The sequence below is a fragment of the Vulpes lagopus genome, chromosome 6 (genome assembly GCF_018345385.1).
Source record: "Vulpes lagopus strain Blue_001 chromosome 6, ASM1834538v1, whole genome shotgun sequence".
Lineage (NCBI taxonomy): Eukaryota > Metazoa > Chordata > Mammalia > Carnivora > Canidae > Vulpes > Vulpes lagopus.
Genome location: NC_054829.1, coordinates 89,825,622 through 89,853,094, shown reverse-complemented (window position 1 = coordinate 89,853,094; position 27,473 = coordinate 89,825,622). Strand labels below are relative to the sequence as shown.

Sequence of the window (27,473 nt, the reverse complement as noted above, 5' to 3'; positions counted from 1 at the left end):
AATAAGAGTTGTTCTTCTGAAAATATGTAAAAAGAAATTATAAACCTTCACCTAGATTCGTCAAGAAAATAACAGAAAGGACACAAATATGTAAAACCAGAAATGAAAGAGAAGTTACAACTGATGTTTTGGGAATACAAAGGATTACAAGAGACTACTACTAAAAGTTATATTCCAACAAACAGGACAAATCGTAAGAACTGGATATATTTTTAGAAATATAAACTTTTCTAAAACTGAATAAGGAAGAAATAGGAAATCTGAACAGGTTTATTACCAGTAACAATATTGAATTGATAATCGAAACTAATAACATGAAAAAATGCAGACCAGATGGCTCCCCCCCAAAAAATGAAAGAGAAAGAAATGCTGCCAAATTCATTTTATGAAGCCAGAATTACCAACAAAAGCAAAGACTCCAAAAAAAAAAAATTACAGACCAGTATCCCTGATAAGCATAGATATAATACAATAGCAAAATAATAGCAAATCAAATTCAATAATACATTAAAAAGATCATTTACCATGATCAAGTGAGATTTATTCTAGAGATGCAAGGATATAGCTCAACTCAAAATCCATACATCAAACAATGTGATACACCACATTAACAAAATGAAGGATAAAAATCATATGTTCATCTCAAGAAATGCAGAAAAAGCATTTAATAAAATTCAATATTTATTTATGATAAAAACATTCAATGAAGTAAGTTAAGTAGGAACATGCCTCAACAAAATAAAGGCTACATATGACAATCCCACAGCTAACATCCTAGTCAATGATGAAGAGCTGAAAGCATTTCCTCTGAGATCAGGACACATTTGCCACTTTCATTCAACATCATACTGGAAGTCCTATCCACAGCCATCATACAAGAAAACAAGTGAATATAAAGCATGCAAACTGGTAAAGAAGTTAAGCTATAATTACTCGCAGATGACGTCATATATATGTTTGTGTTTGTGTGTGTGTGTGTATTCCACAAAAAACTATTAGAATAAGTGAATTCAGTAAAGTTGTAGAATATAAAATGAATATACAGAAATTTATCACATTTTCATACATTAATAGAGAATCAGGAGAAAGAGAAATTAAGAACACAATACCACTTACAATGGCATTAAAATAATAAAATACCTAGGAATAAATTTAACCACAGAAGTGACAGACTTGTACACTGTCAACTATAAGACAGTGATGAAATAAATCAAAGATGTCACAAATAAGTGAAGGTATACTGTGCTCATGAATTGGAAGAATATTATTAAAGTGTGCATACTGCCCAAAAAAATCTACAGATTCAATGCATTCTCTCTCAAAATACCAGCAGTTTTCTTTTTATTTTATTTTATTTTATTTTATTTTATTTGTTTGTTTATTTATTTATTTATTTATTTATTTATTTATTTAATTATTTATTTGAGAGAGTGAGAGCACCAGCAGGGGGAGCAGCAGGCAGAGGAAGAGAGAAGAAATCCAGTGTTCAAGACATATTTGTTGAATTAATACTTTATTTATACTTCTGCCTTTTCCTTTTTAAAAAGATTTTATTTATTTATTTGACGGAAAGAGAGAGAGATATATATCATGAGTGATGGTAGGGGCAGAGGCAGAGGGAGTAACAGATCTCCTATTGAGTAGGGAGCACTTTGTGGGGCTTGACCCTAGCACCCTGGGATCATTACTTGAGTTGAAGGCAGATGCAAAAAAAAAAAAAAAAAAAAAAAAAATTTAACTAACTCAGAGAAAGAAAATACCATATGATTTCACTTACACATAGAATCTAAAAAAAATACAGAAAGAAAACAAAACCAAAGAAGCAAACTGAAATAGAGAACAAACTGGTGATTGCCAGAAGGAAGTAGGGTTGGAGGATGGGCAAAATAAGTGAAAGGGATTAAGATGTCCAAATATTCAGTTTTAAAATAAATGATTCACAGGGAAAAATATACACCATAGGGAATATAATCAATAAAAACGTAATAAATTTGATTATCTGATGATAACTATATTGACTGTGGTGAGCATCTCATAGCGTGTATCATTGTTAAATCACTATGTTGTATACCTGAAATCAATGTAATATTGTAATATAGTAATATTGTATGTCAGCTATACTTTAATTTAAAAAAAAAGTGAGGCCATCATGAGGACAAGAAGGATAAGGCCTGCTTTTTAAGTTAGAATGACAACTTAAGAACGATTTTATCATTCATTCATTCATTTATTAATTCATTCAAGTTAGTTAACATGGTGTAGTACTGATTTCAGGAGTAAAATTTACATATAACACCTAGTGCTCATCCCAACAAGTGCCCTCTTTAATCCTATCATCCATTTGGCCCATCCCCTGCCCACCTCCCCTCCAGCAACCCTCTATTTGTTCTCTAAACTTAAGTGTTTTTTATGGGTTGCCTCCCTATTTGATCTTATTTCATTTTTCCTTCCCTTTCCCTATATTCATTCATCCATTTTGTTTCTTAAATTCCACATATAAGTGAAATCATATAGTATTTATCTTTCTCTGACTTATTTTGCTTAGCATAATGCACAATACACTCTAGTCCCATCCACATTGTTGTAAATGGCATGATTCCATTCTTTTTGATGACTAATACTGTATTATGTATATTTATATATATTTATAATATATATAAATATATATACATGTATATATATATATATATATATATATATATATATATATACACACCACATCTTCTTTATTCATCAGTTGATAGACATTTGGGCTCTTTCCACAATTTGGCTACTGTTAATAGAGGATTTTTTTTTTTGTTAATAATAAATTTATTTTTTATTGGTGTTCAATTTGCCAACATACAGAATAACACCCAGTGTTCATCCCGTCAAGTGCCCCCCTCAGTGCCCACCACCGAGTCACTCCCACCCCTGGCCCTACTCCCCTTCCACCACCCCTAGTTCGTTTCCCAGAGTTAGGAGTCTTTATGTTCTGTCTCCCTTTCTGATATTTCCTACCCATTTATTCTCCCTTCCCCTCTATTCCCTTTCACTATTATCTATATTCCCCAAATGAATGAGACCATATAATGTTTGTCCTTCTCCGATTGACTTATTTCACTCAGCATAATACCCTCCAGTTCCATCCAATCAAAACAAATGGTGGGTATTTGTCGTTTCTAATGGCTGAGTAATATTCCATTGTATACATAGACCACATCTTCTTTATCCATTCATCTTTCGATGGACACCGAGGCTCCTTCCAGTTTGGCTATTGTGGACATTGCTGCTAGAAACATCGGGGTGCAGGTGTCCTCGCGTTTCATTACATCTGTATCTTTGGGGTAAATCCCCAGCAGTGCAATTGCTGGGTCATAGGGCAGGTCTATTTTTAACTCTTTGAGGGACCTCCACACAGTTTTCCAGAGTGGCTGCACCAGTTCACATTCCCACCAACAGTGTTAAGAGGGTTCCCTTTTCTCCGAATCCTCTCCAATATTTGTGGTTTCCTGCCTTGTTAATTTTCCCCATTCTCACTGGTGTGAGGTGGTATCTCATTGTCATTTCAATTTGTATTTCCCTGATGGCAAGTGATGCAGAGCATTTTCTCATGTGCTTGTTGGCCATGTCTAGGTCTTCCTCTGTGAGATTTCTGTTCATGTCTTTTGCCCATTTCATGATGGGATTGTTTGTTTCTTTTGTGTTGAGTTTAATAAGTTCTTTATAGAACTTGGAAACTAGCCCTTTATCTGATACGTCATTTGCAAATATCTTCTCCCATTCGGTAGGTTGTCTTTTAGTTTTGTTGACTGTGTCCTTGCTGTGCAAAAGCTTCTTATCTTCATGAAGTCCCAATAGTTCATTTTTGCTTTTGTTTCTTTTGCCTTTGTGGATGTATCTTGCAAGAAGTTACTGTGGCCAAGTTCAAAAAGGGTGCTGCCTGTGTTCTACTCTAGGATTTTGATGGAATCTTGTCTCACATTTAGATCTTTCATCCATTTTGAGTTTATCTTTGTGTATGGTGCAAGAGAGTGGTCTAGTTTCATTCTTCTGCATGTGGATGTCCAATTTTCCCAGCACCATTTATTGAAGAGACTGTCTTTCTTCCAATGGATAGTCTTTCCTCTTTTATCGAATATTAGTTGACCATAAAGTTCAGGGTCCACTTCTGGGTTCTCTATTCTGTTCCATTGATCTATGTGTCTGTTTTTGTGCCAGTACCACACAGTCTTGATGACCACAGCTTTGTAGTACAACCTGAAATCTGGCATTGTGATGCCCCCAGCTATGGTTTTCTTTTCTTAAAATTCCCCTGGCTATTCGGGTTCTTTTCTGATTCCACACAAATCTTAAAATAATTTGTTCTAACTCTCTGAAGAAAGTCCATGGTATTTTGATAGGGATTGCATTAAACGTGTAAATTGCCCTGGGTAACATTGACATTTTCACAATATTAATTCTGCCAATCCATGAGAGTAGAATATTTTTCCATTTCTTTGTGTCTTCCTCAATTTCTTTCAGAAGTGTTCTATAGTGTTTAGGGTATGGATCCTTTACCTCTTTGGTTAGGTTTATTCCTAGGTATCTTATGCTTTTGGGTGCAATTGTAAATGGGATTGGCTCCTTAATTTCTCTTTCTTCAGTCTCATTGTTGGTGTATAGAAATGCCACTGACTTCTGGGCATTGATTTTGTATCCTGCCACACTGCCAAATTGCTGTATGAGTTCTAGCAATCTTGGGGTGGAGTCTTTTGGGTTTTCTATGTAGAGTATCATATCATCGGCGAAGAGGGAGAGTTTGACTTCTTCTTTGCCAATTTGAATGCCTTTAATGTCTTTTTGTTGTCTGATTGCTGAGGCTAGGTAATAGAGGATATTATATTTTATACAGTGATGAGATACTGATAGAGTGTTATGTCTTGGGGCAATATCTTCCAGCCACAAACAGCTTCATCCATTAACCTCAATTTGCTACTCAAATATTATTTTTTATGGTACAACAATATAAAAAATTAGGAAGCATTGTGAGTGTTTACTGTTGAGACTTTGATTCAATGTGATTTGGAGTAGCAGGATGTCTGCATTTGTTGGTTTAATTTCCTCCTGTCAATTTGCCTTATTCTATGAGGTAATGCTTGCTTACTGCAATTTCTTAGGGGTGATTTTACAGATCTTGAACCATGGATCAAAATCAACACAAGTGTAGGACACCTGGGTGGCTCAATTGGTTAAGCATTAGACTCTTGGTTTCAGTTCAGGTCATGATCTCAGGGTCATGGAATCGAGCCCTATCAGGCTCTGTGCTTAGTGCAGAGTTTGCTTATCCTTCTGCTCCTCCCCCACTCACTCTCTCTCACAAATAAATAAGATCTTTTTTTTTTCAAATAAACGAAATCTTAAAAAACAAAACAAAACACACAAATGTGATACTCCTGAAAGATGACATCAGTTTTGTGCTTGTAAGCCCTGGCATCCCTTATACATAGGCATGTCAGTTTGTGATCAGCTATTTTCTAAATTCAAGGGTATTGCAATGAAAAAAAGAAATAAACATTAAAATTCTTATCTTCTTTGAGTCTACATCCAAATTGGGGAGAAAGGGAATGAAATACATAAAATACTAACATGTTGGATGGTGACAAGTGTTCATGAGAAAAATTAAGCAAGGAAAGGAGACACCGAATATTAGCTGGATATTTACAGAATTATTTAGTCCATGAAAAACACTAATAGGTGAAGTATTGAGCATGAAGGTATCTGGTGGTAGATAATTCCCAGTAGAAGGATAAGAGAAGCAGGGGCAGCAGACAGGTACACAAAAAAGAAATAAAGACAATGTAATATTATAAAATGGGTATATGTGGAGAAGTCAAAGAGGTTAGAGAAGTGAATGTGGTGGGGGTGGTAAATAAGTCAAACTGTATTAGAACTTTACATTCACTCATTGTGATACTAGAACTCATTGGAGGGGCCCTATGTAGCAGACCTCTAGCTGATCTATTGAGAATAAAGGTGACTTTAAAGTTGGCAGGAAGGAGCACTAGCTACAGTATGATTGTCATGGACACAATACATTTATTTTTTTTTATTGTATCAAACTTGTTCATCTTCACATATTATTTTTAAAATAAATTTCATTCCATTATCATAAAACATACGTGTTCCTTATGGGAAAAAATTTGTAGCCAAAAATTAACAGATAAATCATGTAGTCAGAGAGAGAGAGAGAGAGAGAGAGAGAGAGGCAGAGACACAGGCAGAGGGAGAAGCAGGCTCCATGCAGGAGCCTGATGTGGAACTCGATCCCAGGTCTCCAGCATCATGCCCTGGCCCAAAGGCAGGCACTAAACTGCTGAGCCACCCAGGGATCCCCTAAATTTAGACTTTTGAAAAATACTTAAAACAGAATTCTTATTAGATATCTGTCTGTGAGGGTGTCAAGGTTGTTTCTAGAATGCAGTGTGTATAGGATACTCTGAAGCCTAAAAGGGGCAGGTAGAAGCATATATAAGAACAGTCTGTAATCAAAATTTATTTCCCTAGATACCTTAACTCAAACACTGTCCTGAGAAAATGATGGCCTGAAAAGAGGAGTGTTCAGAGGTAACCCTGGAGAATATAGGCTACTTTGAACTAAGAAACACTCAATTCTGAGTCAGTTGTAAGAAGGGAAAATAGAGAAATGAAGTGTCTAGAAGTATGACATTATGGTGCTTCCCCGGGTGGAAAGTAACACTATGAGAGAAGTAAACAAGTCCTTTTGTTATTTTCCTGAAAAGTGCTATAAAACATCTTAGTTGCCAGTAGACTTCAGTATTAATAACTATCATCTAGAGCAGGGTTTCTCGGCCTTGGCTCTATTGACAAGTAGGGCTGGATATTTCTTTGCTGTGGGAAGCTCTCTTGTGCACTGTGGGGTATTAAGCAGTACCCTTCGGCTCTACCCAGTAGATTATAGTAGTATCTCCCAGTTGTGGTGATCAGAAATATCTCCAGATATCACCCAGTGTCCCTGGGAAGGAAGGGTGGGGAATGTGGTGAGTGGGGAATTGCTTCTAATTGAGTATCACTGCTCTAAATTGGGTAATAAAAAATTAATATGGGTTATCTAGAGATTTCTTTTTCTGGCTCTCCTCCCTTAGTTTGACTTAATATTTTCTTTTCATTCATTTGCTCTGCCACTTTTATAAACGCTTAATAAATGCTTTCACCCTGATTCAACAAAATTGAAATGCCTTTAATCATCTCTGATTGATCTATGCTCCCATGAAAATCTCTTTTACCAGTGAATTTTTCTGAAATGTAACTTAAGTTGTAGTTTTTCTTAATATTCCATGAAAAAGGAACAGTTATATTTTATCCCTACTCATGAGAGTAAAATGAGAAAAGAAAGGGATGTGTGTTTGTGTGTGTGTGTGCCCTAGAGTTATTCTACTATGACTGGAAAAGTTAAACATTAGAGTTTATGTGTAGTAATAACTTCAATATTTCCTCCTTAGAAAATCTAACTTCTACTTGCAATATTAAAAACCAAAATAATGAATTAGAAGCATTCAGAATAAAAATTACAATTACCCATGCTCACTAAAAGCCTCTAAATGTGCCTATAGGAAGCCAGATATCAAATTCTATTTCTCTTTGCAGGATATGCCAAGAGTTAATAAAACGTGGCTTTCTATAACATCTCTTCATTAATATTTACACAATGTATTTCTTACTTTTAAAAATTGTATTTAATTTCTAACAAACCTTGTGAACCTTCTATAGAATGTTGCCAGTAGGTTTTATGAAAAGTTACAGAGAAGAACACTTTACCTCAACTTTCATTTCTTTCTTATTTTATAGAAAGGAATAAAAATACCTAAAAAATGTCCTTTACTTTCTAAAACCTCTACTGAAAAAAAGGGTATGCCCTTCATAGCATTTCCCCCACTTTGGCCCAAAGATCTCTCTTCTCAACAGAATTCCTTGACAAACCGTTTAGTTACCAAGTACTTTTTACAAAAGTAAATTTTAGGGCTGCCTGCGTGGCTCAGTTGGTTAAGAGTCCAACTCTTGATTTCCATTCAGGTCATGATCTCAGCTTCCTGGGATCTGGCACTGAGTTGGGCTCCATGCTCAGTGGGAAGTTTGCTTGTCCCTCTGCTCCTCTTATGCGCGCTCTCTCTCTCAAATAAATAAATACAATCTCAAAAATAAATAAACAAATTGTATTAGCTCTTCTTGAACAAGAGTGCCAGACCAGGGACACCTGGGTGGCTCAGCAGTTAAGCATCTGCCTTTGACTCAGGCCGTGATCCTGGAGTCCCAGGATTGAGTCCCACATCCAGCTCCCTGCATGGACCCTGCTTCTCCCTCTGCCTGTGTCTCTGCCTCTCTCTCTCTCTGTATCTCTCATGAATAAATAAATAAAATCTTAAAAAAAAAAGAATGCCAGACCAGAAGCTAAGTGTTAAGGTCACACTGTGATTTCCTTTTATACTTTACTAAGTAAATAAATCTAGAACTATTGAGAAATGAGACATTAGTTCACTAATCCTTTGAAGGTGGTGAGCCATTATGATTCATGATGTCATTGTTCTTAAGAAATCACACTCAGAGACTTATTAGTAAGATGACATTTATAATTTATCTCATTAATGTGTATCAATCCTGAGTGAAATTTCTGGTTTTATACTCCTTCTAACTCTTACAGTGCCTATCCTTGGTGCAGAGGAGATACCCAACCGATGGTTATTAAATGTAAGTCACTGATAATGAGAGATCTCATACTTGTTTGTGATGAACAATGCTACCCATATTTATGAAACTTGGAAATGTAACATATGGTTCCCTAAGCGAGTAGGGCAGAAGAGAGCGCTGGAGTAACATGTCAGCTCTGTTTCAATCACACATAGGATAAACAAATAAGAGACTCCACGGTGCAATCCTATTGCTTTCAAGAGGACCCTGGAGTCAGCTAAAAGTGGTTATCTCCATCCCCAAGAACCAGACTATGCAGGCAGAAACCTCACTGTTTTTAATTACCACACATGCTTGTTAAAGGGCTATAAATATGCTCCTTGCTCTATGGCTCTACACAAGCTTATACAAAGAACAGAGATGACTTCTACTTTCCCTTTCTGAATCGGATGGCTAGGGCTGTGATAACTTTTTTAAGTTTCTAGATTTGATTACTAGGTTATGATATTAGAATGTAGCACTGTAATTCAGTTTTGTTCATTAAGGTCTTTACCAGCAGATGCAGTTGATAATAAAAATACATGTTAGTCTCCATCAAGTTAAGTTAATCTTGAGGGAAAAAAAAAAGACATTAGCGTGATCACTCAAAAATGTAGATGCACTATGATAAAAGAAAATTCAGATTAACTCAGTCTCTGAGGCATTAATCCAGGGCACACTACAACAAAATGTAATCAAAAGTGTCTATTGTCTTTTGTCCTTTTCATCTTACTTTCTCTTTTTATTAAAATATAGTGTTGGGGCTCTTTCCTGGGTGGCTCAGTCAGTTTAGTGTCTGCCTTTGGCTCAGGTCATGATCTCAGGGTCTGGGATTGAGCCCTGCATCAGGCTCCCTGCTCAGTGGGGAGCCTACTTCCCCCTTCCTCCTTGACCCTCCACCTGCTCATACTCAGGCTCTCTCAAATAAAATCTTTAGAAATAAAATAAAATATAGTGTTAATGGGGATCCTAGCAAATGGTCTTTCAGTGAAACAAAAGCATCATCCCTGCCTTTTTGCAGTTTTCAGATAATCACTCTTCCAACACTGTACCTGTTGGAGAGGGGTGGTGTGATGATAATGGGCTTAGTCCTCTTTATCAGATGAATATGGAGACCACTTAGTACTTCTTGTGAAATCAGGCCAGTTATTTATCTTCTCTAAACCTTCATGTTTTTGTCTGTAGAGTAGGAATAATGACAGGGCCTGCTACTTAGTTGTTATGAGTACTGAATGAGATGAAAATGCATAGAGTGGAAATTACAGCTGCTTTATTTACTGTGTGTACCCAACACCTACACAGGTAACTTGGCGTAGAACATACTCATTACCTATTTTGTCAAATAAATGAACATATGAAATGCATGGCATTTACTTTACTGCATTGTATTGATTTGTTTTCCTGAATACATCACATGAGAACTAAACCTACAACTTCAGGAAGACATTTAACTATCATCTGGGTACTAATTGTGTTGCCTCGGATCCCCTGGAACAATAATTATGACCACATCCTTTTTTCTATTTACCAAAATTTTTTCTGATTTTTTTGTAGTTACCATATTTTTCCAGTCTGAGAATATGATATTCTTTCAAGTTAAAATTTACTTATTTGTGCCCTTATCTCATTCAGTCCTATTTTATGATTGCTTTATTCTTATTAAACTTGAAGTCAGTTTTAAATATTTGATGGGACTAAAAGGGTTAAAACGGGTTCCTATGCAGCATAGTTGCTCATATGAACAGACATAAAATGTGCTCTTTGCATATGGAAATAAAGAATATAGAAAAGTAACAGAGCATATTGAAAAGCACAAATGTACCTGTGTCCGATACTCAAAGGTACTTCATAAGTTAGCATTTCTTCTCTTCCTCTATAAAAATCTGTAATATAATCCTAAAAATCAATTAGCTGATAGAAGGTCTCAAATTACCTGAAATTACCACATCTCACACTAAACATTTTTATTATGGTAATTATAGTAACACTAAAAGGTTTTGACTATACCTATGTATTCTGACAGTTTCTACTCATTTGTGATTGGTTGGTATGTGGTGCCATATGGTTTTATGCCCCACGGATCAATACACTAAAGTTAGTAAACATTTCCTAATACTATAAAAATAATGTCAATTCATGAAAATCGTGATTTCTTAGAAAAGTTTGGGTGACAAATCCAACTCATACTCAACCTAATATTCTAAGTATTTCACCTAATTCTTTTTAAAAAGTTAATATCAAATAAAATGGAGACTTGAGAATTCTCAGAGCAGACAAAACCATTTAAGCCACATAAGCAGAACTAAAATCTATCATATTTAATAAACATGAGTGAAATTTAATCCAAGTTATTTCTTGTAAATGCCTCTCACAATTATAAAAGAAACTGAAGTCACCTTCTTAAAAATGGTATGAAATAATCAATCCCCTGCCATCTGGAAACTCCTACAGTAATAACCAGTCCCTGTAAAAGGTAAACAACTTCCTTTTCACTTTTAAGCCATCCTGTAACTTCATGCTACAGCAGTTTTTGAATTTGGAGGCTTCCAGTGTATATAAACTGCTGTTATATGCACAATAAACTCTTGTTAAATATTGTTTATTGTTTTGGTGGTTTCATTTTGCTTTTTAATGACATTTCTAATGCATAAAAATTGCTTAAGAATGTAAAAATCTATTTTAAAGCTTGGAAAATTAATTATTGACCAACAATGGGAATTAATATATTTTTATAATTTGTGTGGTTAAAATCCTATTACAAGATTTGAAATTGTGACCGCAAAACATATTCTGAAAATACTTCTAGTGTTCACAAATTTTCTTTTCATTCTGTATAAATATTTAAAAAACACAAGAACTCTAACTTAATATATATATACATATATATTGTAATTATATTTAGACTAAAGTGAAAGTAAGTGATAGCTTTGGTAGTGCTAACTACCATAATGACTTCATGAATGTTGACCTATTTGTTCTACTTATAAGGAAAATAGTTTGAATCAATTAGTATACTCAGAATCAGCAAACTAATAATAGGCTGGAAGTTAATAATGCCAAGGATACACTTTATACTCAACAGTATAAAAAATACATTTAGAAAGATAAAGCTTGATTTGCTTACAAATTAAAATTCTAACAGATAATTTTCTTATTAAATAAAAAATGTAAATTGTGAACTGTGGGAATTGAATGTGACCATATTTTTATATCATAAAGGTTGAAAACATAATACATGATTTAGAAGATAATATGAGAAGGCTTTAAAATTAAATTAGAAGGGAGAAAAACTTACATGAAATCTATTTGTTTTGATTGGTACAAATTATTTTTGGATCAAGCATAACATATTGTTTCGGAACAAGAAAGTCGTTTTTGTTCACACATTTAAAATGTTATATTTGTCACTGAAAATCTCTAGAGATATTTACAGAAGAAAAACATGCCTGATGATAAGGTTGTAAGGAGGTAAATGGCTAAAAAATGTTAGAACAACATTGTCACCATGAATTATCCTGACAAGTACAATAATAATACTTAGAAATACATTGTCAAGTAGTCTTGAAAAAATTCTCTAGTATAGATATGGGTATGGTCATTTATTTTTAAAATAAGACTGAGATAACATCAGCAAATCCTGGGCAACTCAGTAGATTGTTGATTTTAAGTAAAATATTTTTATAAAAATAGAAATATTTGAAAAACTAGTAGAGTTACCGAAACATATCTGAAGAATATGGTGTAATATGTTTACATTGTATGTTAAAGATTTAAATAGGGACGCCTGGGTGGCTCAGCAGTTAAGTGCCTGCCTTCTGTGCCCACGGTGTGATCCTGGAGTCCTGGGAATCGAGTCCCACGTTCGGCTCTCTGCATGGAGCCTGCTTCTCTCTCTGCCTGTGTCTCTGCCTCTCTCTCACTATGTCTCTCATGAATAAATCAATTTTAAAAAATCTTTATTTTTTTTTTTAAGATTTTATTTATTTATTCATGAGAGAGAGAGAGAGAGAGAAGCAGAGACACAGGCAGAGGGAGAAGCAGGTTCCATGCAGGGAGCCCGACGTGGGATTCAATCCTGGGTCTCCAGGATCCTGCCCTGGACCAAAGGCAGGCGCCAAACCGCTGAGCCACCCAGGGATCCCCTTAAAAAATCTTTAAAAAAAAGATTGTGATAACATTATGTATACATGACATTTTACTTTTTTATTTTAAAAAAATATTTTATTTCTTCATGAGAGAGAGAGAGAGAGAGAGAGAGAGAGAGAGAGGCAGAGACACAGGCCAAGGGAGAAGCAGGCTCCATGTAGGGAGCCTGACACAGAACCCAATCTCAGGTCTCCAGGATCAGGCCTTGGGCTGAAAGCAGCACGAAACTGCTGAGCCACCCGGGTTCCCAAACGTGACCTTTTAAAGAGAAGGTATTCACTCATAGGCTTACAAACATTTGAATTAGGTTTTTCTCAAAATCGACAGAATCAAAGAATTTTTATGTCAGCATATTTATCAAATGACAACTTTCACATTTTAATTAAAAGCAGATTAATTCAGAAAAAATATGATAGTAGGCATTAGTGCTGTTTGCCCATTTTTCATGTTTTTTTTTTTCACTTCTGGACATATGGTTGTTGGGCCCTCACTACCCCCTTGCCTATAACCATATGACTCATTTTGTTTTGACCAATAAAATGAGTAGTGTTATGTGCCACTTCTGAATGGAAATTTAAGATCTAATGTGCAATTTGTGACTTACTCTCTCTCCCTGAAGGGCTGTGACTAACCTAAAAAAAAAAAAAACCACATTGTTTCACCAATGTGAATGTTATAGGGAGGGCAGTGCCTGCTGGCCAGCAATATATGTATAGCATAAGCAAGCAAGCAATCCATTAATAAATGATGTTAAAGTCACTAAAATTTGGGAACTGTTTTTTCTGCAGCATAACCATGGATTCAGTCTATGTCACTCCATTTGGGGGAACCAATACAGTGTAGTGATTAGGGTGTAAATTCTGGAATCAAGACTGCATGGGTTCGTATCCCAGATTTGTCACCATGTATTTGATATCAATGTGGGAATTTTATGTCAATTTGCTATGCCTTAATTTCCTACTCTGCTAAATGAGACTAGTGATAGAACCTTTTTTGTTTTTAAGATATACGTATATGTGTGTAGATATCCACACACAGCATTGAAAAGTTTACTTAGCATGAAGTAGCCCCTAATATTAGTCATTATTCTTTCCACCTAGAAGAACTATAGTATTTTACATTTGCTTATGATTGTAATACTATGATTATACATAATTATAACTCCAAAAATCAAATGCAAAATCTCTCTTATTAGAATTTTGGTAGTTGTTGTTTTTAGAAGCATCACAGCCCAGAATGAGGAGTATATGCTATCTCCCCATTAAACATAATATTTGATTTATGATATTATTTCTTCTAATTTAAGATTTTAAAAATTTATTTATTCATAGAGACAGAGAGAGAGAGAAAGAGGCAGAGACACAGGCAGAGGGCGAAGCAGGCTCCATGCAGGGAGCCCAATGCGGGACTTGATTCCAGGTTTCCAGGATCAGGCCCTGGGCTGAAGGTGGCGCTAAACTGCTGAGCCACCCGGGCTTCTCTATTTCTTCTAACTTTTAAAAAATATTTTATTTATTTATTTGACAGAGAAAGTGCATAAGCAGGGGGAGGGGCAGAGGGAGAGGGAAAAGCGGACTTCTAGCTTAACAGGGAGCCCAAAGCCACGCTTGATCTCAGGACCCTGGGATCATGACCTAAGCCTAAAGCAGATGCTTAACCAACTGAGCCACCCAGGTACCCCTATTCCTTCTAGTTTTGATAAAGAAGAGTGTAACATGAGGACAATGATACCAGTACTATTAACTCTCATCATTTGGAAAATATTTATTTTACTCTGCTATTAGTATACAGTGTATTCCCAGTGAGAGAAGCATAAGTAGATTTGGCATGAGTAATAGAAATTACTATGGACTAAGATTCTAAAGACTAATACTGCAGTTGGGAGGCATCTTTGCCCCCTTCAGCTTTCCAATCCATGACATGGTTTTCCAACACTTCTGCTCCCCCTGAAAACCACAGTGTTAAAGCCTACTCATATCCAGCTCTCTAAAGTTTAGACACTTGCTCAACCTTACATAACAAAGAATGTGAATGCACCTTCTCTTTAGTATCCTGTCTTAGGCCCATGAGGATTTATATTTCAGTTATGAAAGTAGGCTGGCTTGTCTTTACTCAGTAAAACAAAATAACACAAAACAAAAACCAAAAAAAGAACAAAACAAAAACCCAAATAGCACTTCAGTCTATGCCCGATAAATTGTCTGTCATGACTTTGGACAAGTAAGTAAATTTTTTGAATCCATTTTCTCTTGTTACCTAGGTAAATCTGTAAAGCAAGGAAGTTGAATTAAATTACTTCTAAACACCTCCTATCCCTCCACCATCTTTAAAGAGGGTTGATAAATCCTATAAGACATGTTCTTAATTTTAAAGAGCTAATACCTCAATTGAGGTGATAAGAGTAGCACACATGCAATAACCACAGATAAATTCAAGTATTCCATGAATCACCTACAAGGCTACAGAGAGATGTGCTTTAAAGTACAGGCTCTAGGTCCAGAGGACCTATGCTTAAATGCAACCTAGTAACTTTCTAGTAGTGTGATATGGGCAAGTTACTTAATTTCCCTTTATCTCAGTTTTCTTGCTTCCAAAAGGGTATAAGAGTAGCTAGCTCATAGACTTCTGTAAGGATTAAAATATTAAAATATGTAAAGCCTTTAGAACAGTATTTGACTTACAGTAAGAGCTAAAAATATTAGCCATTATTGAACTACAGAGTGCTTAAAAAAAAGTGGAGTTCAATTATGCCTAGAGAAGCCAGGTAATATGTTGGGGCAGAATGGGGAATATGGAACTTGTTTTCCTCTTCATATGAATGAGCCAGAGAGAAGAAATAGTTCCATTGGTTAAAGGACTGATGTGAGTAAAGGCACTGAGACTTGAGGGTAGAAATTACACAGTCTGTTTGTGAAACAGCAGGAGAACATACAAATCATGCTGCAAATGCTGGATTCAGTTTTTCTTATATGTATTTTCTCTTGGGAATTTTTCTACTGTACTTTTGCTACACACTAAATGGGGGAAACAAAGTATAAGAAGAATAGATGTTTTACAGAAATAAGCCTACATCTATAATATCTTAACCAGGTATTTTATATTCAGTAAAATATATAATAAGGTATATAACTAGAAGAAGAAAACGAAGAAAGCATATACCCTATTCTAATCATTGCTCCAATAGGAGTAATTTTGTATAAATAGTAAATGGAACCAAAGAATAAAACTAAGCAATTTTTTATAATTTTAAACATGATATATGAAGCTAAATAACTGGCTCTTCTCTTATATAGCATATTACAGCATACAACCAGAAAACTTTTTTCAAAGTTATTTTTGGGTTCATTTTTTATTTTTATTTTTTAATATAGCTGATACACAATGTTATCTTTTTAAAAGAATTTTGTTTTTTTATCCAATCATGAAAATTCTTGACTTTCAAAAATCAACAATTCCTGTTTGCCTTAAGTGATAAAATAAAAGGAAACACAAAGATAACCTCCAAGAAAAGCAAAGTAATCTTCTACTTCTTGCCTCAAACTGTTTTGCAACATTCAAAACACAGAAGAGAAACCAAAAATAACTGCAACTTCAGTCCAATAAACTTCTTACAAAGCATTTTTTTTAACAAAGAGAAATGAGAAATCCAGGAGACTGGGTTTACCGTTCCAATAGAGTATCCTCAGGAAATGGTGGAAATGGAATAGGTTGGAAGGAGGAATAAAAGCAACTAACTTTTCTTCAGGGAAAGAGAAGGGAGGTCACTTGTCTGGTCTTATGGACATAAAAACTAGATCTCAAGGAAAATAAACTAATAATACTTGCTAGAAGGAGGGCCCTTAAGTATAGAAATTTTAATAGCTGTCTTTGATTAAGGATTGATTTGAAAAATAAACTTAAAAATCTTTGGATTTATAAACATGCCTCCCTTTGAAATGTCATCAGTGGAATATAAAATGGAGATGTTTCACGGATGAAACATTCTTTCTGTTGTGTAAGTAACCACACAAAACCTCACTTGGAATCTGATCTACTACTCTGGACCAGAGAGTGCTGTTCAGTAGCAAGATGCAAGAGTCCGGAAAGCTGCCCTCAATATCCAAGATCTGTCCATCTTTCGTCTGCGCTGGATTGCCAAAGCCTTTGAAATGATTAATAAAGCTTGAAACTGGGTAAGATCTATGATTTGTGTAATTCTAATTGGAGAATCTGATCCTTTATGTTAAGCTTATCAGATATCAAATATTCTTTTTCATTGAAAACCAACAATAAATTTCTAATGTATAAAATCTGCATGACACTCTACTAGATGCTTTTTATTCCCTTATATCAATATAATTTTAAAAAGTTTTTTAGGTTTCTAAAGCTTACATTCTGGAAACAAAGAATTAGAAAATCAGTATTTAGTATTTGTTTACATATATAAATGTTCACTTGTATTATATTTGCATTACTGAAATGGATAAGGTAGTTTTCAAGAAACTTGTCATTAATTGTCTTATCCTTAAAATTCATGTGGCTACAAATGGCAGTCAGATGGCAGAGGTTTCAAACAAAAGAAATCATAAAATATATAAAAACTGTACTAACATGTAAATTAAACCCTAAATCTACAATGACACAATAACTTCTTAAAACATACACAAACCATGAGGTAAAGAAAATTAAAATTCATGTAGAAAATGTATTGCTAACTGAAATTACTTGTTCTTTCAAGTTTACTCTGCTATCTTTAGTGGAAAAGGGTAGAAATAAATCTCTTCCCAGGTCAGAAATCTTGCCAGTCCTATGAAGAAGAAACTTCCATGAAGAACTTCAGTAGAATTTCACACGTTTATTCAGTATCCATGATCATTATACTCAAAATTTATTAGTATACAAACCTTCCAGATTGCTTATCAAAGTTTAAGTTATTGGCTATTTTTCCTTATGGGGGGGAGAGAATATTTCTTTCATCTCTGGAGTCTTATCTAAAATAAACAAAATGAAAACTAAAAGAAATAAATCTTAAAAAAAAGATCTTACAATGATTTTACCATTGCTGCAATAATTGCTTTCTTTCATTGGAATCCACTCAGCATTCATTCATCATTGATGTTCCCAGGACCCAAGCAGCTCTTCCCTTCTTCCTAAGAAATGCTTATGCAACCTATGAATTGCCTTCATCTTATCAAGATCCTTTTTTTACAAAGATAACTTTAAAATAAGGGGTTCCTCATTTCATATATGCATGTACGTATAATTGAACCATGATATTTATAAATTAAATATCCAATGAATATCTTTCTGACAGTAGAAACAGTCACCAAGAAATAAATATTTTATCATTTGAGCCTCCTGTTCATCAACTGCCTATATGTGTAACAATACATATAGCATCCATAGAGGAAAACAGACAAGCAGAGAAAAGAGTTCACAAAATAGAAGAGAATAAGCCATACACTCAGGATGTTTGATTTGAGGTATACAATAAGGAAGATGCTTACATCTTTGTCTTTCCCCCTTATTTTACAGCCTAGCCTACTCTTCTCCAATACAATTAATGTTATCAACATATCATACAAATTCAGATTATCTAACAGACATCACTTGGAAGGCACAGAACATTCTAACAGTCCTTAATGCTTATTTTTAAAGAAGATTTTATTTTTTTTTATTAATGAGAGACACAGAGAGAGACATAGAGACATAGGCAGATGGAGAAGCAGGCTCCCTGCGGGGAGTCCAATGCACGACTCCCTCCCAGGACCCCAGAATCACATCCTGAGCCAAAGGCAGAAACTCAATCACTGAGCCATCCAGGTGTCCTCTTAATTCTTATTAATAGAAAAAAATAACAGTTCTTCTCAATGGAGCATATATACATTAATCTATCATTGTTTCAACCATAGCCAATGAAATTTGCATATATTTGAAAATATGAGTTAAGTTGCTACAGTTTCAAGTTCCAGCGTATCATAACGGTAATTGCTGTTACCAAAAAAGCACCAAGGTAGAGATTTTCTTTAGAAATAGCAATCATACATATGATGTTAAGAGGTATAAGATGGCAACACAGGAAGACCCTGAACTCACTTTCTCCATCAGCGCACCTATTTATAGAGTAATTCTGCTTGAAGAACTGAAGGCTGACTGAACAGCTTCTGCACAACAAAAGATAGAGAGACCACACAGAGAATGTCAGGAGAGACAAAGACATAGTAGCATAGAAAGTTCCACCTCCAACCCTCTGACATGCAGTGGGGAGGGATATTACTGAGGAGACTGGAGCCAATTCATCTGTCATGGGGCACAGAAAAAAAAATGCCATAGTTTAGAAGAGCAACTAGTATATAAAATATGCAGCTCTACACCTCCACTGAATAAAGGGAGGTTTACATTCCTCTTATACATTGATAGTGTAGATGAGAGCAGGGTCCAGGCATCATACTCAGCCGGCAACTTCAGCAAGACCCAGGCCCCTAGCCCACAATAGCCCCAAACACCCTGGAGCACAAATGGACAGATAAACAAAGGATAGGATAGGATAGGATAGGATAGGATAGGATAGGATAGGATAAAAAAAAAAAAAACCCAGATAGAATATAGAAGAACTAACTCCAGATATATGCCAAATGGAGGGGGTCCTGGTGGAGCTCTCCCTAGGTTGGGGGAGCTGGTGAGCACCATGGTTTATGTTCTCCCTCACCTTGATAGTATGGATAGGAGTATACTCGGGGCACTCTAGCTGGCTTACCACCTCAGTAGGCTCCATGAGCCCTGGGCTCCTGGACCACACTAGCCCCAGCTCTCTGACCAAGGTAGCCCCAGTATGGCAGACATAGGGACACTCTTTTTTAGCACTCAACTGCAGCTCCAGCCATCACACAAAGGTAACACATATGCAAAGTAATGTGGACCACTCCAAGCTTGCACCACTTTAGATCTAGACAGCTTGCTAGGGTTCCCCAGGACCTCCTGGTTCACACCTATTTTGGCTCCAAATGTCTCACTAATGTGTCCACTACACTTAGCACTCTTGGGTACCTCAGCCTGCAATACTTCATCTTCAGTTATCCTACCATGGTTTCCACTGCATGTAGAACCCAGCCCCATCCTGGTCCATGCTTACCTTAGCTTTGGCTGTCCTGACAGAGTATCCTCTACACAGAGATCGCAGAGACTGCCCCATCTCATGCCCATTTCAGCTCTGGCCACAAACCAGGGCAGCCTCAGCACAGAGTGCTCTCCATCTACTCCTTGGAGAGTATCTACTAATATGGATTTGTGGGAAAAGGCTGTATCTGCTAAGAAAACACTGAGTACCTGCTGTGTATAAAGTACTGGGGCCCTAGGATACCATGGTCAGCAAGAGATTATAGTCCTTACTTCATGGAACTTTTAGGCTTGTAGGAAAGACTAATATCACTACATTAAAAAAATGTATTAAAATCTACAAAGGAAAAATCAAAACAAACAAAAAACCCACAATGGTCCAAAGTTTTTGGAATGTAATAAAGGCATTTCTAAGAGGTACATTTTTGGTACTTCAGGCCTATCGAAAAAAATAAGACAAAATTCAAATAAATAATGTGATCTCAAGGGACTAGAAGAAGAAAAAAAAACCCAATAGAAGTGGAAGGAAGGGAATAATAAAGAGCAGAGTAGAAATGAATGAAATAGAGATGAAAGAAAGAAAAAGAAAAGAAAGAAAAGAAAAGAAAAGAAAAGAAAGAAAAGAAAAGAAAAGAAAGAAGATACTAACAGCTGGTTCTTTGGATAAACAAAACAGATAATCATCAAGAAAAAAAGAGAAAGAACTCAATATCAGAAATAAAAAAGAAGTAACAATTGACACCTTTAGAAAGACAAAGGATTTTAAGAGAATACAGTGAAAAGTTATATACCACAAAATTGAGCAAATTAGAAGAAATGGAAAAATCACTAGAAATGCATAATCTTCTAAAACTAAATCAAGAATAAATAGAAACTCTGAAAGGAACTATTACTAGGAATGGAACTGGTCATCAAAAAACTACCAACCAATAAGAGTCTAAGACCAGCTGGATTCACTGGTAAATTCTACCAAGCACTTAAAGAGTCAATAACTATTTCCCTCAAACAATTCCAAAAAATTAGAAGAAGGAAAGCTTTCCAAATACATTTTATGGAATCAGCATACCCTCATACCAAAACCAGACACTACAAAAAATAAATTAAAAATATATTTATAATGGCCAATATCCATAATGACCACAGATACAAAAATCCTCAACAAAATATTGGCAATTCACATTCAACAACACATTAAAAAATTCATTCACCACGATGAAAGAGGGGTTATTTCAGGGATGAACAGATGATTCAATATTTGCAATTCAATTAACAAGATTCATCATATCACCAACATGAGGAATAAAAATCATATGATCTCAGTAGATGTAGAAAAAGCATTAGACATAATTCAACATCCATTCATAATAAAAATCTTTCAATAAAATGGACTTAGAGGAAACACTCGTCAAAATAATGAAAGCCCTATGTAAAAATCACACAGCCAACCTCATACTCAATGGTGAGAAGCTGAGAAATTTTTCTCTATGATCAGAAACAAGACAAGGGTGTCTATTCTTACTATTTTTATTCACATAGTATAGGAAGTCCTAGCCACAGCAAGTAAACAACAAAAAGAACTAAAAGGCATCCACACTGGTAAGGAAAGGTTGAATTGTCACTAGTTGCAGATGATATGATACTATATATACAAAACTATAAAAAACCATGCAAATCAATTCCTAGAAATAATAAATGAAATCAGTAAAGTTGCAGGACACAAAATAAATATACTGAGATCAGCTGTATTTCTGTACACTAACAACAAAGTAAAAGAAAGATAATTTAAGAAAACAATTCCTTTTAGAATTGCACCAGAGAATAAAATGCCTAGAATAAACTTAACCAAGGAGGTGAAATGCCTATACTCTGAAAATTATAAAATACTGATGAAAGCAACTGAAGATCACATTAAAAAAATAAAAATATATACCATTTTCATGGATTGGAAAAAATTAATATTGTTATGATGCCCACATTAACCAAAGCTGTCTTACAGTTCAATGTAATCTAATACCAACAGCATTTTTCACAGAAGTAGAATAATCCTAATATTTATATGAAACCACAAAAAACCTTAAATAGACAAGCCAACCTTGAAAAAGAAGAACACAGCTGGAGGTATCACAATTCCTTATTTCCAGGCATCATACAGCTGTAATAATAAAAACATTATGATACTGGCACTAAAACAGACATATTAAGCAACAGAATAGAGAGCCCAGAAATAAAACCATGCTTATATGGTCAATTAGTCTACAACAAAGGAGGCAAGAACATACGACAGGAAAAATACAGTCTCTTCAATAAATGATGCTGAAAAAACTGGGCAGCTACACGCAAATGAATGCATCATACATGAAAATGAAGAAACTGGACTACTCTTATATCATACCAAAAATAAACTCAAAATGGAGTTAATGGCTGGTTCAGTCTGTAGAACATGCAACTCTTGATCTCGGGGATGTTAATTAGAGCCCCACATTGGGTGTGGATATTATTAAAAATAAAATCCTAAAATAAATCAAATAAACTCAAAATGGATTAAAGCCCTAAATGTGAGATGGGAAAACAGAAAACTCCTAGAAGAAACATAGGTAATAATTTCTTGGACATTAGTCATTCAATAATTTGAATAATTTTTGGATGTATTTCCTCAAGCAAGAGAAACAAAAGCAAAAATGAACTATTGGGACTACATCAAAGTAAAAAGCTTTTGCACAGCAAAAGAAACCATCAACAAAATGAAAAGTAATGTACTTAATGGTAGAAGATTTCATAAATGATACATCCAATAGGAAGTTAAAATCCACACTATATAAAGAACTTAAACAACTCAACACCAAAACCCACAAATAATCTGATTAAAAAACAGGCAGAGGACCTGACATACAGATGGTCAACAGACACATGAAAAAATACCCATCATCATTAATCATCATGGAAATGCAAATCAAAACCACAGTGAGATATTTTCTCATATCTGTCAGATTGGCTAGAATAAAAAAGATAAGAAATAGCAAGTGTTGGTGAGGATGTGGAGGAAGAGGAACTCTTATGCACTGTTGGTGGGAATGTAACTTGATACAGCCTCTATGGAACACAGAGGTTCCTTAAAAAAATTAAAAACTGAAGTTTATACCTGAAACTACTATAACAATATGTTAACCATGCTGAAATTAATTAAATTAAATTAAAAACAGAAATATCTTATGATCCAGTAATTCCACTACTGGATATTTACTCAAAGAAGTGAAAAATATTAATTCAAAAAGACATAGGCATCCCTCTGTTGACCGCAGTATTGTTTATAATAGCCAAGATTCATTAGTGACCTGGTGTCCATCAACAGATACATGGAGAAAGAAGATGTGCTACACACACACACACAGACACACACACACACAAGAATATTACTCAGCCATAAAAAAGAGTGGGATCTTGCTATTTGTGACAACATGGATAGATTTGGAGTGTATTACGGTAAATGAATTAGGTCAGACAAAAAAAGTCAAAAACCATATAATTTCACTCGTATGTGGAATCTAAAAATCAAAACAAATGAATAAACAAAAAGCAGAAATAGACCCATAAATACAGAGAAATAATGTTTACCAGAGAGGTGGGGAGGACAAAATGGGTGAAGGGAAGTGGAAGACACAGTCTTTCAGTTATGGAATGAATAGGTCACCAGTAAAAGGTATAACATAAGGAAATAATAGTATTGTAATAGTATTGTATAGTGACAGATGGTAGCTACAACTGTGGTAAGCATAGAATAACATAGAAAGTTGCTGAATAACAAAGTCTTACATCTGAAACTAATGTAACATTGTGTTATCAACTATACTTCAACAACAACAAAAATATGTTGAGGTAGTACAGAACATTTGGATTTCCTGTGAGGATAAATAGGCACAAAATACAACATTACAAGCATCTTTTTTTGTTAAATTTGGATATTCCCTAGTAATAAATATAGGAAATAAAGTATATTTTGTTGTCCAAACAGCCATTTAAAACAATATCAGATTTAGGAAGTTATGAAAAATGATACCATTTCAAAACCTTTAACAAGTAAGTTAGGTATGTTATAACAAAATCTTATGTGTGTAATAACATACTTACTTTAGCTTCTTCATGAGAAAAAACAAAAACATATCTGTATGTCAAAAATCCAATTGGGAATAAGTTGCCTATATTTTTCAATGTGAATAAATAAAATATTTAACATGCATATATTACAGAGCACGACAAATTAAATTCTCATGGTTTAAACAGTAGATAACATGTGTTAAAAATCATTAAAATATCTAGCAAAAAGTGGCCATAGTTTCCCTTCCATGCACTTCTCTATATTTGAATAAATAATTCTATTAAAAATTATTTCCTTGAAATAATTGAAATAAAAACATATTTCCACATGTTACACATGTTAGAGAAGAATTAGACATTCACACAGGAAAGCTTTATCATCACAATTATCCCTAGACCATCATGCAGATTTCAAAGAAATTCAATCTTTAGTAATATGTAATGTATACACAAGATACAATTATTTATTTATTTATTTATTTATTTATTTATTTATTTTTAGTCAATTTTCTTTTTTTTTTTTTTTTTTGTATTTTTTATTTATGATAGTCACACACAGAGAGAGAGAGAGAGAGGCAGAGACACAGGCAGAGGGAGAAGCAGGCCCCATGCACCGGGAGCCCGACGTGGGACTCGATCCCGGGTCTCCAGGATCGCGCCCTGGGCCAAAGGCAGGCGCCAAACCGCTGCGCCACCCAGGGATCCCGATACAATTATTTATATATGTGTATATGAAATCCAGATTATAATTTGTATGGAGTTTTGCCACTATGCAATCCACCAGTGTTCTGAAATCAGAAAAATGTAACAAAACCTTGACTTTGATGTGGAACCCCTGAGCACAGTCTAGGACTTTGATATTATTATAAAAGTTACATGAACTTGAGAAAGACACTTAATCTCTTTAAATTTCACTGTCTTTATTAGGAAAATAAATATTCTCTTATTTTGAATTAGTGCTGTTAGAATATTTCAGACAAGCACATAGGAATCACAGTAAAACATAGTGTTTCCTGTCATCAGTAAACACTGAAGTTGCATTATTTGCAACTGTCAGATATACTCTGATGCCTATTGTCAAATACTAACCTTGCTTTGGAATATGCTGGAATGCATAGTAATTACAATGGTTCTTGCACATTTTTCTAAAAACGTTAAAAATACCTCCATTATGTTTTTTAAATTCACTTTCAATGTAATCAAATAAATATATTTTTTAATAGTTAAATGATCCAGTTACATAATATATATGTGAGAAAGTCCAAATATATTTCCTCATGAAAGTAAAATAATTAACATGTAAACATGTTCATTGATATATATTTTGCCCAAGTACCACTAAAAAAAAGAAAGAAAGAAGAAGAAAGAAAGAAAGAAAGAAAGAAAGAAAGAAAGAAAGAAAGAAAGAAAAGAAATACTGTGAGAATAGTTTCCAAGAGAACAGCTCTGAAATGTCTCACTGATGTTAAAAAACAATCTTGAAATTGTACCATTTGAGGTAAGTGGTTTTTTTTTTTTTTTTTTGGTCTGTATTGACAAATTTCTGCTACATTGCTCTTAAGAAAAAAAAAATATCTTTCTTTATTGACTTAATCTAGTTGATAGTACAAGTTTTGTTTTTTTATTTATTTTTTGTCTTTGCATCTTAGTCAAAATATCATTAATTGAATTCTTTCTTCTTCTTTAAAAGGATACTGGCCATTCACATAAAAATCTTCACCAGGTGAGTGCTTTATTGTAGGTGATGGAGTTTCTTACCTTATTTACATTTAAAGATTTCAAATATAAAATTAGACATAAAAAGGAAGAGATAAGAATAAGATTACAAAATAAACTATAGAAAACTTAGAGAAACAAAAAAGTTTTGTATCTTAGGTTATAAAAGGATGTATTAAGGGGCAAAGTCAACAAGGACACATACAATGTTTTCATGTAAATAAATATATTTATAATTTTATTTTAACACCATGGTTTAAACCCAGCATTTGATCATTCATATTATATTACATAATGACTCTAATAATTTAAGAAATTTTATAACATACATTTGAATGTTACTACCATTAATTACAATTATTTCATTGCCTATTTGCAAAATATGGAGAACTCTGTAAAACCTGATTCTTCTCAGCTCTGTGACTCTTCTGTTGCCCTTGCACCCTGCCCACAATACTGAATCGTTTCTGAGCTGTGTCCCTTACAATAAACTACAACAATAAACTACAACATTCAGGAGTGCCTTGCTGCTGCCTGGCCATTTAATAATTAAAGTGTGCTATTATAAAAAAGGCAATAAACAGGGATACAAAGAAATCACGCAGTGATGCCAAGTCCAGAAGACAAGCATTCTTTCATGACACATTCAAGAAACTTCCCTCAATATGAGGTCAGTCAGTATCCAATAAACTTTCTTTACATGTTTAGAGATATAAATACAGGTTTTTTACTTTCTATATAGTTAGAATAAGACTTTTATTTATTTCATTTGAAGACATACTGCTTTCATCTTTTGGTCTCAATACAAGAGAAACAGAGAATTTGGTTCTTCAGTAGGAAATGTACCCCTCGGATGGGAGAAATTAGCACTGTTTTCAAACTTACGTAATGTGCACAGAATACATGGTAAAATTAAGTGAAGAGTATTACCAGAGAGACAAAGGATATGGTGGACAAGGTTGAACAAAAAATGTGCACTGCCAAGTGGAATGTTACATTTAGAAATAGCTTGCATATAGAAATAAATTTTAAATAAATCTTTTTGTTGTCACAATACAGTAAGAATAAGGTAGGAATATGATAGTTCAATCTTCAGTTTTTTTGTGCAATTTTTACAAATGCAGAAAGTGTGAAATATTTGGAATGGAAACATTTCTGTATTACATACTCTGAGAAAGAGCTAAAATATGAAATTACGGAAAGTTGATTTTATTCAATATTTGAAATGTCACAGATTGGTGATACATTGCTTATGGTCAAATGATTTAACCTAGGTTGAAATATGTACTGGTTTAAATAAACCTTCAGTGCATGTAGGATTCCACAGGGCCTTGAAAAGAAGAAAACAAAAGTAAATAAATGAATGACATCAAAGTAATGAAATGAAATGAAATTTTATTTCATATGAAGATTTATAACATATAAACACCTAAAAACACAGATCAACAAAAACTTTTATGATTTTCTAAGTCAAAATTCCTATTAAAATTTATTGATATTTATTAGTAATGCTTAAAAGTTTCCAAGATCCAATTAAATACATTTTATGCAAAGTGAAACAAGGAAGATTAATTGGCAAAATTTTATTATTTCCTTTGGTTTCATGACTGGAAAATAAATGTTTTACCTAATTCTCTTTTATGTTTTTCTCAAGAAAATGGCTTAAAGAAATTTAGGTAATTAAGTACTAGGTAGATCTTACATGGCTCTCCTGATATATT

General features: G+C 34.3%; 1 protein-coding gene across 5 annotated transcripts in view; it reads right to left on the bottom strand.

Moving 5' to 3' along the window:
* Window positions 1-27,473, bottom strand: part of CCSER1 (coiled-coil serine rich protein 1) — an 880,050-nt gene that overhangs the window by 90,902 nt on the left and 761,675 nt on the right. For 4 of the 5 annotated variants that reach the window (XM_041759583.1, XM_041759581.1, XM_041759582.1 and 1 more), the window contains one exon: window positions 25,890-27,082. The exons of the other annotated variant lie outside the window; for it this stretch is intronic. In XM_041759583.1, the coding sequence (XP_041615517.1) occupies window positions 27,023-27,082 (60 nt within the window). In that variant the 3' untranslated portion in view covers window positions 25,890-27,022. Of the gene's footprint in view, window positions 1-25,889; window positions 27,083-27,473 lie in introns of those variants that run through there. 5 annotated transcript variants of the gene reach the window in all.